The sequence below is a fragment of the Geotrypetes seraphini genome, chromosome 3 (genome assembly GCF_902459505.1).
Source record: "Geotrypetes seraphini chromosome 3, aGeoSer1.1, whole genome shotgun sequence".
In the NCBI taxonomy this organism is placed as follows: Eukaryota; Metazoa; Chordata; class Amphibia; order Gymnophiona; family Dermophiidae; genus Geotrypetes; species Geotrypetes seraphini.
In genome coordinates, this window is record NC_047086.1 from 219,136,635 (window position 1) to 219,150,882 (window position 14,248).

The 14,248-nt window shown below is 41.8% G+C and overlaps 2 protein-coding genes across 2 annotated transcripts in view; both read left to right on the plus strand.

Annotated features, from left to right (window-relative positions):
- The first annotated feature begins 4,136 nt into the window (after positions 1–4,136).
- Positions 4,137–14,248, plus strand: part of LOC117356951 (tubulin alpha-1B chain) — a 29,411-nt gene continuing 19,299 nt past the window's right edge. Inside the window, exon 1 of the mRNA XM_033936953.1 lies at positions 4,137–4,268. Coding sequence (XP_033792844.1) covers positions 4,266–4,268 — 3 coding nt within the window. The 5' untranslated portion in view covers positions 4,137–4,265. The remainder of the gene's footprint in view (positions 4,269–14,248) is intronic.
- Positions 4,185–9,290, plus strand: TUBA1A (tubulin alpha 1a). The gene is made up of 4 exons (XM_033936954.1): positions 4,185–4,268; positions 6,037–6,259; positions 7,761–7,909; positions 8,135–9,290. The coding sequence occupies exons 1-4, from the start codon at positions 4,266–4,268 to the stop codon at positions 9,113–9,115; spliced, it is 1,356 nt and encodes a 451-aa protein (XP_033792845.1). The 5' UTR covers positions 4,185–4,265; the 3' UTR covers positions 9,116–9,290.

The window sequence follows — 14,248 nt, forward strand, 5'->3', positions numbered from 1 at the left end:
GAGAAAACCAGACAAACCTGCCTTTTTTGGGAGGTTGGTAGTACTAATCCGATTCTGGCGTACAATGTTAGGTCATCAATTGAATGGCTGGTTTTAATAATAAGGACCTCATTTGCATGCCAGAATTAGAGAATGTACAACCACATAGAAACCACGCGGTGAGCCATTTTGTGCATTGGGTTGGCAAATTCAATCGGTCGCTAAACCAGTCAAACTGGTTTAGTGACGATCGTTAGACAATCGGAGACTTTAGTACATCTAGCCCAGTGGTCTCAAATTCAAACCCTTTGCAGGGCCACATTTTGGATTTGTAGGTACTTGGAGGGCCTCAGAAAAAATAGTTAATGTCTTATTAAAGAAATGACAGTTTTGCATGAGGAAAAACTCTTTATAGTTTATAAATCTTTCCTTTTGGCTAAGTCTTAATAAATAATATTGTCATTTATAGCTAAAGAGACATATGATCAAGAAACTGTTTTATTTTATTTTTGTGGTTATGATAAACATACCGAGGGCCTCAAAATAGTACCTGCTGGGCCGCATGTGGCCCCTGAGCTGTGAGTTTGAGACCACTGATCTAGCCCTTAGTAGCATTTCCATAAATTTACTCATCACAGAGGTTATGAAAAGTGTGAGAAAGGTCACTGTGCGATTAAGCATCTGTGGCAGAATTTTAATGAAAATTATTTAATTAATTTGGTTGGTTCATTAATTATTTGGTTCAAAAATTATTCGAAAGGGAGGGGGGGAGACATAATTATGTTAGCCTCCCCTTTTATGAAGCCGCATTAGGTTTTTTATTAATTGCCGGCCGTGGCGGTATTAGCTCTGACACTCATAGGAATTCTATGAGCGTTGGAGCTTTTACCGCTCTGAATTGACCCTCCCAGTGATTAGTAGCAGTATAGAAGCTTTAAATAAACATAAACATAAATAAAGCTGGTTTGCTAAACCAAAAATGAAGCCGGTTGACATCCTAGCCAGGAATGTTTCTTAAACTGACTTAGGAAGGTTTTATTGGAGTCCCTGCAATGGAACCTAGGGCTTTATCTCTGAGTATGTATTTTGATGAGGTGGAAATAAGGGAGTCCTTTTACAAAGGTGCGGTAGCGGTTTAACGCGTGGAATACCGCGCGTTAAGCCGCCTGCCGTGCTAGTACCTAACACCTCCATTGACGAGGCATTAGGATTTTAGGCTGCCACGGGGGTTAGCATATGATGAAATGTCCGACACGCTAACCCCCGTAGCGCGCCTTGATAAAAGGAGCCCAAGGTTGTTTTAGGTGGGCAAGTGAGTGGTATTTTGTATATGATAGCGTAACTCTGGCACTTCAGCCGCGATTGGGAGAAAAGTTTGATAGAATTTGGAATGTATGTCCAAGTAGAAGCAATGATAATTGAAGTCCCAAATAAAGAAAGCTCATCGCATATAATAACCTTATATCAAAGAAACCTGCAATTGAATATGTGGAGAGCATAAAATAGACGTGAATGGAGATTACCAGCATATTCCATCCGGACCAGTGTGAAAATGTAGGGAAATATTGGTTTTTAGTTCTTTTATCCATCAGATTTTGGAGGAAGGGCAAGAAATCTATGAGGATAGAGCAGGAAAAAAAAATTATTTACAATGTCCAATGTGACACGGACAAGAGGACATGGACTGAAGCTAAGGGGGGACAAGTGCAGGACAAATATCAGGAAGTTCTGCTTCACGCAACGAGTGGTGGACACCTGGAATGCTCTTCCTGGAATGCTCTCCCAGAGGAGGTTATTGCAGAATCCACCGTTCTAGGATTTAAAAGCAAACTAGATGCACATCTCCTTACGAGAGGCATAGAGGGATATGGGTGACTAAAATTACGGACTTGGACTAATGGTCTGATCCGGAGATGGCAGTTCTTATGTTCTCATGAATTCTCTCGTTTCAAATCGCAGTCATCAGCACGTCGCCTCCCACCCATCCTCCTTACCCAATCCTGCAGGGACCAGGGTGTGGTCGCTGAGAAGGCGCTCAGAGATGCGGGAAAACACTAGCCTACGACTCCTCATCACGTCACCGTCCACAACAATTGAATCCTGCCTCTCACCCCCGTCTAGTCTCCTTCACAATCCATCCTGTAAAATTTTAGAGCAAACTATAAAAGAAGGGAGGGGTGGAGGGGACATGCAAACACAATAGATCCCACTTGCTCTGCTATGAAGCTTGCGTTTACCCTGAGCATGGGAGAGGTTAACTCCATAGCTTTAATAAGAGGAAAATAATATTTTGGAAAATGACATCCTCCCCCCTCCATTTTACTTTCACACATTTAATTTTGTTAAGTTTGGGTTTGTTAAACTTTTTAAGATGCTGCTAATAATGCAATTTTAATTATGGAATTCAGACAACCTTATTGCAAACGCTTTAGGATTTCTAGTGGTTGTGCTTTGGATAAATGCACTAAATTCATAAGCCTAAAAAGGGGTAATGTGTATTAGCAGAAGCCCGATATTTGTACATTCTAGTAGCATTTTATACGGAAATGCAGCCTAAAGTCCTTAAGAAACAAAAGAAATTGACCCCAAAATATCCACAAAGAAGAAAATCCAGAGAAAACAAAAAAAAAAAACAACAAAACTCTGGAGTGACGATGTTCCTAAATGGACTTTATTTGAAAGTGTCAAAGTTCCAAAGGTACACTGAAATCATCCACATAAAATAATTCCATCCACATAAAAATAAATCATCCACATAAGAGCCTTAAAGGACCTAGTCCGCTAGGGATACATATATAGTTTTGTAGACAAATTGGAATCTTAAAAGAAAAAAAAAAGTGCATTTGATCACATATTTTTAGTAAAGGAGGCTTCAAAACGTGCATTTTAAATAAATATGCACCTGTACCGAGGCAGGAGAAGACATATTTGTAGACAAAAGAGGCTGAGGTTAAGGGTGCGGCAGGGGGTTCTGAAGGGAGAGATGTCAATGGAAGGGTCAAACGAGATGAATGGCTTTCTATATCAAGGTCTAGAAATAACAGAGGCTCTTAAAGGTGGAAATGGAGTAGGACCTACAGGGGAAAAAAAAATGTTAATGGGTCAAGATATCGTCTGGAATGATAATGTTTAAAATTAAATCACATAAAGATAGAATCGTGGAGAATAGGAGTTGTGCAAATCATGTAGGATTCTTATATATTTTTACACATACTGCATGTAAGTTAACGGTTACACCTATAATAAAGGCTAGATGTACCTTTATTGACATGTCCTAGCTACAGACTTTAATGTAAAGCCTTGACTATACTCACATTTTTCTACGCTGTAGTAAAAAAAAAATATTTGCAAGCAGACCATAACTGTTTCCTACTATCTAGTACTACCATAGACGCCAACATTTCATACTTCTTGGTGGTGCCAAAAACCGGATCTGGGTAAAACCAGGATTTGCAGGATCCTCATAGATTTGTATTGAGATCCTGGTAAAATTGCAGGATTTGCAGGACAGCCTGTTGCTGTCATTAAAAAAATGAGCATTAAATTAAAAATGTCATAAAAAAAGGAGACCCTGAGAATCCTGCAAATCCTGGTTTTACCGTGTTCCCCCAAAAAATAACATAAATGGTCCCTTTCCGGACACCATGAAGGAGCTCGCTCAGTATCGGGGGTACTCACGACTGTTTATCATTTCTATAACGCTACTAGACGCACGCAGGATTGTACCCGCCGTAGTAAGCTCGTCTTTTGTTTCGCTCTCGCGACGCAGACCTGTTTCTGCATTTCCAAAGATATGGTTTGTATTGTTTTTGCTTTATGGTTTGTATTGTTTTTGCTTTATGGTTTGTATTGTTTTTGCTGGGGGTGGGGGGGGGAAGTGTTCTGCATTCACTGATATAAAATCATCTGTCACGTTTATGCCGTTTGGAAATGAGAAAAATATATATATATATTTTTTCAGACCGCATTGATTGATGATTTAACTGCCCGAGTCACTCTTTTGTCTAAAGGATGCCAGCAGGCTGTGGACGATAAGGAAGGGCAGATTACATCATCCCATGCCAGCCTCGCCAATCAGAATTCAGCATCCCGGGCTTCTCCGGGCAGACTGCCGCTCCCCCACCAATGGGAAAAAGGCCTTGCCGGTCGTTATGGTGACGAAATTGTATATAGGGCATCGCGCTGGCCCAGATGTCGTAGGTTCTCTTACATCGACCGCCTAAGAGTCGTGCTGTAAGAAGGCAACCGGCTTCTTCCACCCTTTCCGCAGCCGAAAAGCAACAAACATGGTAAGAAAGCCTCGTTATTTTACTCCCGCAAAGCAATCAGTCTGCGAGCAGAAAGCAAGTGTTGCTTTCAGATTTGGGATAGTATATATGAGCATTTTGCTCAGGCACTGAATAGCTTATCTTGCTCGTACTGAAAAAAAAAATAGTGTTTAGTAAAACTAAAGAGGCATGGATTTTACAATTCTGTTCCAGGCTGGGCGCAGGATGGGGAATGGAGCCCATTTAGAACAAAGGCGCCCTGTGCTTTGCAGCTGCGGTCCGCCCATCTGCAGGCACTGACGCAGCTCGGATGGGCTCTGGCCGCAGGCGTGCTTTGCTGGCTGGCTGGCTTTTGTCTCGGGCGGAGCCACGTCCACAGGCAGACCCCGGTCCAGCGGCTAAGTGCAGAATAGTGAGAGATAAACTTAAGGGGTTGGACTTTTTTTTTTTTTTTTGGGGGGGGGGTCAAGGAGGTGAGACTTGCTCCCAATCTCAAAAGCGCAGAATGTCTTTAAAGCTAGCGTTTAATAGCGCCCCCCCCCCCAAAAAAAAAACCAAAACAAAACCGTATATTTAAATCTGCTTATTCAGATTACGAATGTTTTAAAAAACATATTTTCCGCCTACTACGCTGCACCCCTCTCCCATGTCGAAAGCTGCACCATCCTTAAGATCCTATGCTATTCATGACCTTAAATAGAAGTAGGGGAGACGTTTCATCAAATCAGCCACCAGTTAAGTTCAAGCAGAGGTGAGCTCTTAAAGGACTTATTTGCGGAAAGCTAAGTATTAGTGGGCAGTGGAGATTTTTCTAGGGTTATGTGGATTCTTCACAAATAAGCCATTAGACCTTGCTCTTCTGTGTCTACCTTTTCCTAGTAGAAAGCCTAATAGAGTGGCTGAAATGATTGGGGTGGAATCAAGCAAGAGATCAATGCTGGTTTGATCTCTCTTAATGCTTTGTATGTGTACCACTGTGAAAAAGCTTTATGAAGGAGCATATTTAATAATTCCAAATGCTTGATATTTAAAAGTAATCTCCAAATATTCAAGAGGGTGCCTCCTCTCAGCATTCACACTGGATCTGGCTTTTGGCTGGATGCTTCTTTGTTGGAAGAACCACCCAGGCTCTCGCCCAAGGTCAGGAAAACTTGGCGACGGCAGCAGATGAGATCATCTGGGATATGGTTGAAAAGAGCCTGGAATACAGTTCCGTTTTTAAAGCTGAATTTGCTGTAAAAAAAAACCCAACCCCTCCTGTGATCTAATGGCATAGATTAAATTTGATACTGAGTTATGACAGTACTGTAAACCATATTCTAAAATGTAGAAACTGTGTACCCCGGCAGAAAGGAGGGGGTGTGTGTGAGGACATAAAGATGTAATCTTAAAATGTGGCCACCCTTAGGGGAAACGAAGTGGCTCTCCCTTCACTGCTGGGCTCTGCTGATCTATTGAAAATGCTTTGTTTCTCAGCCTTCAGTCCCTGGGCGTGGCCTCTCTCCAGTCTCATTGGCTGGCTTGTTCTGCTTCTTAACCAGTCCCTGCTAGCATAGCAAATGGTAACAATTATCCAAATGGCTGGCTTTGGATAAATTATAATTTGCTTGGTTTTTCATTGGCAAAAATTTGTCCCTTATTAAAAACAAACACCCCCCCCCAAAAAAAAATATGGTTATGTTGTAATTCTGTTCTAATTGCCTCCCAAACTGAAATATACCATTTTGTCTCTGCATGTGCATGATCGTAAACATTTATAACCTTTGCCCATTTTTTTTCCCCTCCACAGCGTGAATGCATTTCCATCCATGTTGGCCAGGCTGGAGTCCAGATTGGCAATGCTTGTTGGGAGCTGTACTGCTTGGAACATGGGATCCAGCCTGACGGTCAGATGCCAAGTGATAAGACCATTGGAGGGGGAGATGATTCTTTCAACACTTTCTTCAGTGAGACTGGAGCAGGGAAACATGTTCCCCGAGCTGTTTTTGTAGACCTGGAACCAACTGTCATCGGTGAGTGTAACAAGTTGTCTAAATTAAGCATTCATAGTAATACACTTGCAGTGGTGTAGCAGGGTGGGGGGGGCAGACCACCCAGTGTGCCATCCAGGGAGGGGCACCAGCATCCCTTTCCTCCTTTCTGTCCTCCCCCCCCCCCCCCCCTCCGATATGTCTTCAAAATCTTCATGGGACTCAAAAGGAGAGCCAAGGCTGGCATGAGTATCGGCTAGGAAATGCTGCTCACTGCCAGTGAAGATTTTGAAAAGCTTTGGGGGAGGGTCACGTGGCTTGGTGATTCCACTGCCCCAGGTGCCTCCTCCACGAGCTACACTGCTGCATACTTGCCTTGCTTCTCGGTGGCTTGTGAGGCTGCTAGAATGTACGGCAGATCTGTGAAATCCCTATGGCCAGGTTATCAGATAGGCTGCGGTGGTACTGAACGGGAAATGTTCCTGACAGGCAGGCCTTATGTCCTGAAAGAATGCTGGTGAAGCAACAATATTCATGTTGTTGGTGTCTCCTGAATCTGCAGTTTTTGAAAAGAGCCTTCTAAAAGATAGGCTGGAATTTTGTGTACCTTGAGTAATATATAAAATGGGAATTTTTGACCTGATGCCAAATAGCACTGTCAGAACATTTTGCCCCTATAAAATCTCTCCTCCTGAAGATCCACATAAGTAAATGTTTTTACTAGTTTATTTGAAGAGGGAGTTTTTTGCTATGTAAATAGTAGCACAGGTGGTCATATAGCTGCCAACTACACTACTTTACTATTTTAGATCACTTAAAGTTTAGGGTATTTCCCATGGCAAGGGGATTAGCAGATATCTGGTTAAGGTTTGAGGTGTAAAGGAAAATCTTGTTTTAAGGTAGCAGGTCCCAAATTATAAATACTTTATCACCTAATATTCATCATGACTGTTAAAGCTGTGCACAGTCTTGTTTATGCATATGTTTCATGGTGTCGATGACTGATTAATGCATTAGTGCTATAGGGAGATTCTTCAAGTTGAAAACTAGATCTATCTACTGCCGTTATAGGTAGCTCAAATTTGAGAGATTGTTCTAGTGTGCATAAAGGCCCAGAACAGGGGTAGGCAATTCCAGTCCTAGAGAGCAACAGGCAGATTAGATTTTCAGGATATCCACAATAAATATGCATGAAATTTGCATCTCAAGGAGGCAGTGTATGCAAATCCATCTCGTATATAATCATTGTGGATATCCTGAAAACCAAAATTGCCTACCCCTGGCCTAGAACATTGGATTGTGTGGGATATAAATTATATAGATACTGCTTATTCAAGATGGCAGGGCACAAATCGGGAAGCCACTGATCTGAATAAAGAATCTCGCATGTGGTCACTTGATCTCATCTGATATGAGACATCCAACCCATTCCACAGGTTATTTAGAGTTCCAGTTAAACTGGATCCACTAAAATAGGGCTGGCTGGACATAAGTCTTGGTCAAGACCTCTTTGACATTAACTATATATATTTTTTCTTCTTAGATGAGGTACGCACTGGAACCTACCGTCAGTTGTTCCATCCCGAGCAGCTCATCACTGGCAAGGAAGATGCAGCAAATAACTATGCCCGTGGACACTACACGATTGGCAAGGAAATAATTGACCTGGTTCTGGATAGGATTCGCAAGCTGGTAACTTGATTAAGTTGTGGGTTTTTTGGTTTTTTTTTTAAATTTACAGTATTTATTAAAGCACTGAAAATTAGTGGCTGTTATCCAATGGTAGAAGTGAAACTTAACCATGCAGATTGCTACCAGGAACTTATACAAGTGTAGCTATTTGAATTACAATGAGTACTATATCACAAAGTTGGCACTGAGGTTGGATTTAAAAAAAAAATTTTTTTTTTTTTACAGGCTGACCAGTGCACAGGTCTTCAGGGCTTTCTCGTCTTTCATAGCTTTGGTGGTGGCACTGGTTCTGGTTTCACCTCTCTGTTGATGGAGCGCCTATCAGTTGATTATGGCAAGAAGTCCAAGCTGGAGTTCTCCATCTACCCAGCTCCTCAGGTTTCAACAGCTGTTGTTGAGCCCTACAACTCGATCCTGACCACACATACCACTTTGGAGCACTCTGACTGTGCCTTCATGGTAGATAATGAGGCTATTTATGACATTTGCCGCAGGAACCTGGACATTGAGCGCCCTACTTATACTAACCTGAATAGATTGATAGGTCAGATTGTGTCCTCCATCACAGCCTCCCTCAGATTTGATGGTGCCCTGAATGTAGATCTAACAGAGTTCCAAACCAACTTGGTGCCCTATCCCCGTATCCATTTCCCTCTAGCCACTTACGCTCCAGTGATCTCTGCAGAGAAAGCATACCATGAGCAGCTTTCTGTTGCAGAGATCACAAATGCTTGTTTTGAGCCAGCCAACCAGATGGTGAAATGTGATCCGCGCCATGGCAAATACATGGCTTGCTGTCTGCTGTACCGTGGAGATGTGGTGCCCAAAGATGTCAATGCTGCTATTGCTACCATCAAGACAAAGCGTACTATCCAGTTTGTGGACTGGTGCCCAACTGGATTTAAAGTTGGTATCAACTACCAGCCCCCTACTGTGGTGCCTGGAGGTGACTTAGCTAAAGTGCAGCGTGCTGTGTGTATGCTGAGCAATACCACAGCTATTGCTGAAGCCTGGGCTCGTCTGGATCACAAGTTTGATCTGATGTATGCCAAGCGTGCCTTTGTGCACTGGTATGTGGGTGAGGGTATGGAGGAAGGTGAGTTCTCTGAAGCCCGTGAGGACATGGCTGCATTGGAGAAAGATTATGAAGAAGTTGGTGTAGATTCTGTTGAAGGAGAAGGGGAAGAGGAGGGGGAAGAATATTAATATGTATGGTGCTGCTTTTAAAGGGATTGGTAAGCGGTTACAACTCTGGCTTGACCAGTACAGTAGTATATAGCAATGATATGCTCTAGTATATGCTATGTACAAAACTGGTTTTTAAAATGTGTGGACCAAATCTGTTTTCACTGGATCTGAATAAAAGCATTCCCTAACAGTTCAGTATGCTGAATGTCACTTCTTTAAAACTTTAGAAATGCACTATTACAACTGCCTTTGTTTTTAAGTATCTGACATGCTCAAGTCCTATACAGCTCATTATTAGTCTTGTATTCACAAAAGCTACTCTTATGAGTGTTGCAAGGTCAAGCTTATCTCAAACTTAGGATCTGCAAACTACCACATCTACATCATGTGTTGTGGTGGGTGGTATGGGGCACCAAGGTAGTAGGGACCTGGGCTAGGGGGGAAATAAAAATCATTAGCTTTAGGAAATGTAGAAAAGTTCTGAATTTAATGTGCCTTTTTGTCAATATCTGCTGTAGCTCTAGTATCCTCTGCTGCTTTTTTAAACTCTAAGGGTCTCTTGTCCTTTTTGACACTACTTTGTCACTGTGCTTCCGCTTGTCTTTTTGCCTCCAAGGCCAATAGCAGTCTCTTCCCTAGTCTCAGTAAAGCTTCTTCCTCCACTTACCTTTCCCCTTAACTCCAGGGCTCTCTGCTACCCATCCTCAAGTTGCAGCAGGAGAGTACTGAAAGCTGCCTCTGGCTGGCAAGACTTTCCTCTGCCTCTCACCTCTGATGAAATTTGCTGTGGGCAGGTCTAGCAAAGGCAAGGGTTGGCCAACTTAGAGGTATCTTGAAAGGAGGTTGAAGTGATGCCAGAAAACCAAGGACCACAGTGATCCAGATGCTCTGCTATACACCAACTTGTTCATGCTTTATTATGCATGCCAATGTCTGCCTCTACTGCTTAATAAGAATAATTACACAAATCCGTGTACAAAGTCCTCAGGTTAAGAACGGGTTCTCTTTTTTTAAACTGTTAAATTAAATTTGTATGTAACTTGGATCCCAGTATTCTTCCCACCTTTTCCATCTCTACCTTGCTCATCTCCCACCACCATATCCAATAATTCTCCCTTCAACAATTTTCCTCTTTCTTCATTGCCCCATGTGTACCATCTTTCCCTCACACTCAATACACCCAATTACCCCCTTCTATTCCCTCCCCACCTTCTTCCATCCTATGGCTCATACTCCCCTCCCTCCACTCTGTCCACTTCCTTCCATCCTTTGTCCACATTTTGTGCTCTCACTCCTTCTCCTTCAGTCTGTGACCCAAGTACATGCCTCCCTCCTGCTGGTGTTTACCTTCTTTTGACTAGCTCCTTCCAGCCGTAGGCAGTGGCTTCTACGTGCATCCTGTGGCTGAGCCAGAAGCCTTCCCTCTGATGTTAGAGGAACAGCCTGCTGATGTCAGAGGGAAGGCTTCCAAGCTTGGGCACAGGATGGGTGTAGGAGCCACTGGCCAGCAGGAGGGAGATATTTACTGGAGGCGCATTGGACCACCAAAGGTAGAAAGAGGACCTCTGCTCATAAGTATGAGTCTGATGTAAGTTGGATGTTTGTAAAACAGGGACTGCCTGTATTTGTCAAGTTAGAGCCCAAGAATCACTAGCTTATACATCTAGTTTTTAGATCAACATTTTTACCACAATATATTTTTTCCTGAGGGGAAGCTGTGACTTACACATTACACTTAAGGTTTGGGGAGATTATGCATAAGCAACTATTTTCTTTATTTAGAACATAGCCTCCTAGCTGATTTTTAGCTAGAAATTAGCCAAACACTGGAGTTCTTAACACATGCTGGCATCATTTGCTACAGTACTGATAGAATAAAAATATTGCAGATCGACATGCAATAATACAATTAGAGCACTGTAACTTAGTAAATGACCCCTGCATTTGGGCTCTAATAGCCTCTTTCACTTCACCTTTTAGCCATACCGGCTCTTATTTCCTTTTCTGTCCACCTCTGTTAATATGTGGAATACATCTTGTCTGGGCTTCCACAATAGTATTAGGCAGCTTACAATTTAAACATACAAAATCATTGAACAAACATTTACAAAAAAAAAAAAAATCATTTTCATCTTTGAGATCAGCATAATACAGAAATCTTCCTAAATACAGAAAGTATTCATGTCAATGAAATGCCTGGACAAAAAGATAGTTAAAAACTTCCTAAACTTCAGCACATTCTCACATAAATGTAAAATTCCAGGAATACCGTTCCATAGAACCAGACCAGCCACTGAAAAAGAGGATTTTGCTGTATTTACATAATGTCTCTCTTCTTATTCTCACATCCAATACATTATGTTTTTCAAACATCAATATATATCCATGCTGATTTACAGTCCTAACTTATGTTACAGATACTTTTAGTTTCTGTTTAACCATATTCCTAATTTTATTGTAGTTGCCCTTTTGCAAATTAAAAGTGCTACTACAGTAGATTTCTTAATCAGAGAAGTGAATTGATGTGAGGGAAATGAACTTCAAGTTAGGCATACATACATGTCATAAACATACATTGCTGCAGCTATGGAACTGTCGCTTTCAACCTCTTTCTCCATTATGCTCCTTGTTCCATTCCAAGAGCATGTCTTTTGCAACCCAGGAGGGCCAGCCTTGAGGAGGAGGGGCATAGTCATGCTTATTAATAAAAGCAGCAGATGGTCAGATTTAGCACTGGTGATGCTTGGCTTCCCAGGTCTGGATCACTGCAGCAGCAAATGAAAGCTCTGGATACCTGATCTGGAAGATGGAGAAAAGAGAAGCCACTGAACTAAAAGAGACAGTTCCATAGCTGCAGCAATTTGTGTTTATGATATGTATGTATGCCTAACTTGAAGTTCATTTCCCTCACATCAATTCACTTCTCTGATTAAGAAATCTACTGTAGTAGCACTTAATTTGCAAAAGGGCAACTACAATAAAATTAGGAATATAGTTAAACAGAAACTAAAAGGATCAGTAACATAAGTTAGGACTGTAAACCAGCATGGACATACATTGATGAAAGAGGCTATTAGAGCCCAAAAATATATCCTAAAAATGATTCAAATGAAGAAAATAAGAAGAGATGTAAGCACTGGCAAGTTAAATGTAAATCACTGCTAAAGAAAGCTAAAAAAGAATATGAAGAGAAACTTGTTAAAGAGGCAAAAATTCATAGTAACAATTTTTTTAGGTACATCAGAAGCAAAAAAATCTGTGAGGTAATCTGTGAGACCGTTGGATGATTAAGGCGCAAAAGGGGTGCTCAGGGAGGACAAGGTCATAACAGAGAGGATGAATGAATTATTTGCTTTGGTCTTTACATAAGAAGATGTAAGATGTATCTGAACTGGAAATTGTTTTCAATGGTGATGATGCAGAGGAACTGAAAGAAATCTTGGTGAGCCTGGAAGATGTACTAAACCAAATTGACAAGTTAAAAGAGTTATAAATCACTCTATCTTTCATCCCAGAGTACTGAAAGAACTCAAACATGAAATTGCTAATCTGCTGTTCGTAATCTGTAACCTGTCAAAAATCATCTGGAGTACCTGAAGATTGGAGGGTGGTCATTATGCTGCTGATTTTTAAAAAGGGTTCCAGGGGAGAGCCAGGAAATTACAGACTAGTAAGCCTGATTTCAGTGTTGGGCAAAATAGTGGAAACAATTAGAAAAAATAAAATTATGGAACACGTAGACACAACATAATTTAAAGGGAGAGAGTAAGCATGGGTTCAGCCAAGGGAGATCTTACCTCACCAATTTGCTTGACTTCTTTGAAGGTGAGAATAAACATGTAGAGCCGGATGATGTAGTGTATCTAGATTTTCAGAAAGTTTTTGACAAAGTTCCTCATGAGAGGCACCTGAGAAAATTAAAGTCATTGGATAGGAGGCAATGTTCAGTTGTGGATTAGGAACTGGTTATCTGATAGAAAACAGAGGGTAGGGTTAAATGGCCATTTTTCTCAATATGTCTGCATAGTCCTATGTTGCCTTTTTGTACGCCTATAGTATTCACAGTATACCTTTTTCTTACTCTTTATATTACTCTAGCATATATTTAAAGGAGAAATTAGGTTCTTACCTGCTAATTTTCTCTCTTTTAGACTTTCCAGACTGGTACAGCCTCACTGATGGGTAATACCTCATTATGATCAGCAGGTGGAGACTTGAGACAAAAACCTTGGTTGCAATACAAGTAGTTGTGCTTCTTCCTAATCTGCTGAAGAGCCAAACAGAACTAAACAATGCTAATTATAACAACGAACAGGAGTAACAATGAACAGAGCAATACGGTTGGAGGATGCAGAGAGAAGCCCCTTCAGCAAAGGTCCCCACAGCTTGCCAGCTACACCAGCTGAGCCAAAGCCACTGTTCTTGCTATCTCCCCGGCTCTAGAAAAATTCTAGAACCTGCAGAAAAATCGCACTCTTCATGTGAAAACCATAAGAACAACAAACAGACATATAGGGTGGGGTGCTCTACCGGTCTGGAAAGTCTAAAACAGGAGTGCCCACCCTTTTTTGGCTTGTCTTTCTTTCTCTCTCCCTGCTCCCTCCCCTTTCTTTCTTTTTTTAAATTCTTTAACAAGTTTTATTGAATTTTCACAATAGCAAATACAGCACAAAACAATACAACCAATACACCAGATAGCTAATCCCCACCCCAAAACATAAAGTCATACTGGTACTCTCTCCCTGCCCCCCCCCTTTCTTTTTTTCTGTCTTTCTCTCTCCCTGCCCCCTCAAGCCAACACTGCCGATTTCTCCCTGCTTCTCCAATGCCAGGCCAGGCATGTACAAGCAGGCCACAGCCTTCGCCCCCCCCCATGTCAATTCCTACGTCAGAGAGGAAGTTCCAGGTCAGCCAGGAATTTCCTCTCCGATGTCAGATTTGACGTTGGGAAAGCTGTGGGCCCAGCGCTTGTACGCGCCTGGCCTGAGCCCCGGGGAAGCAGGAAGAACAGAATGCAAAGACAACACGAGTCTATCACAGAGCCTGGGATGGGCTCTGCGATCAACTCACGTTGCCTTTGCAAACTACTGGTCGATTGCGATTGACCTTTTGGTCTAAAAGAAAGAAAATTAGCAAGTAAGAACCTAAATT

Coding starts and splice junctions, on each gene's coding strand:
- TUBA1A (XM_033936954.1), top strand. Junction 6,260..7,760: donor CCTGGAACCAACTGTCATCG/GTGAGTGTAACA, acceptor TTTTCTTCTTAG/ATGAGGTACGCACTGGAACC. Junction 7,910..8,134: donor TGGATAGGATTCGCAAGCTG/GTAACTTGATTA, acceptor TTTTTTTTACAG/GCTGACCAGTGCACAGGTCT.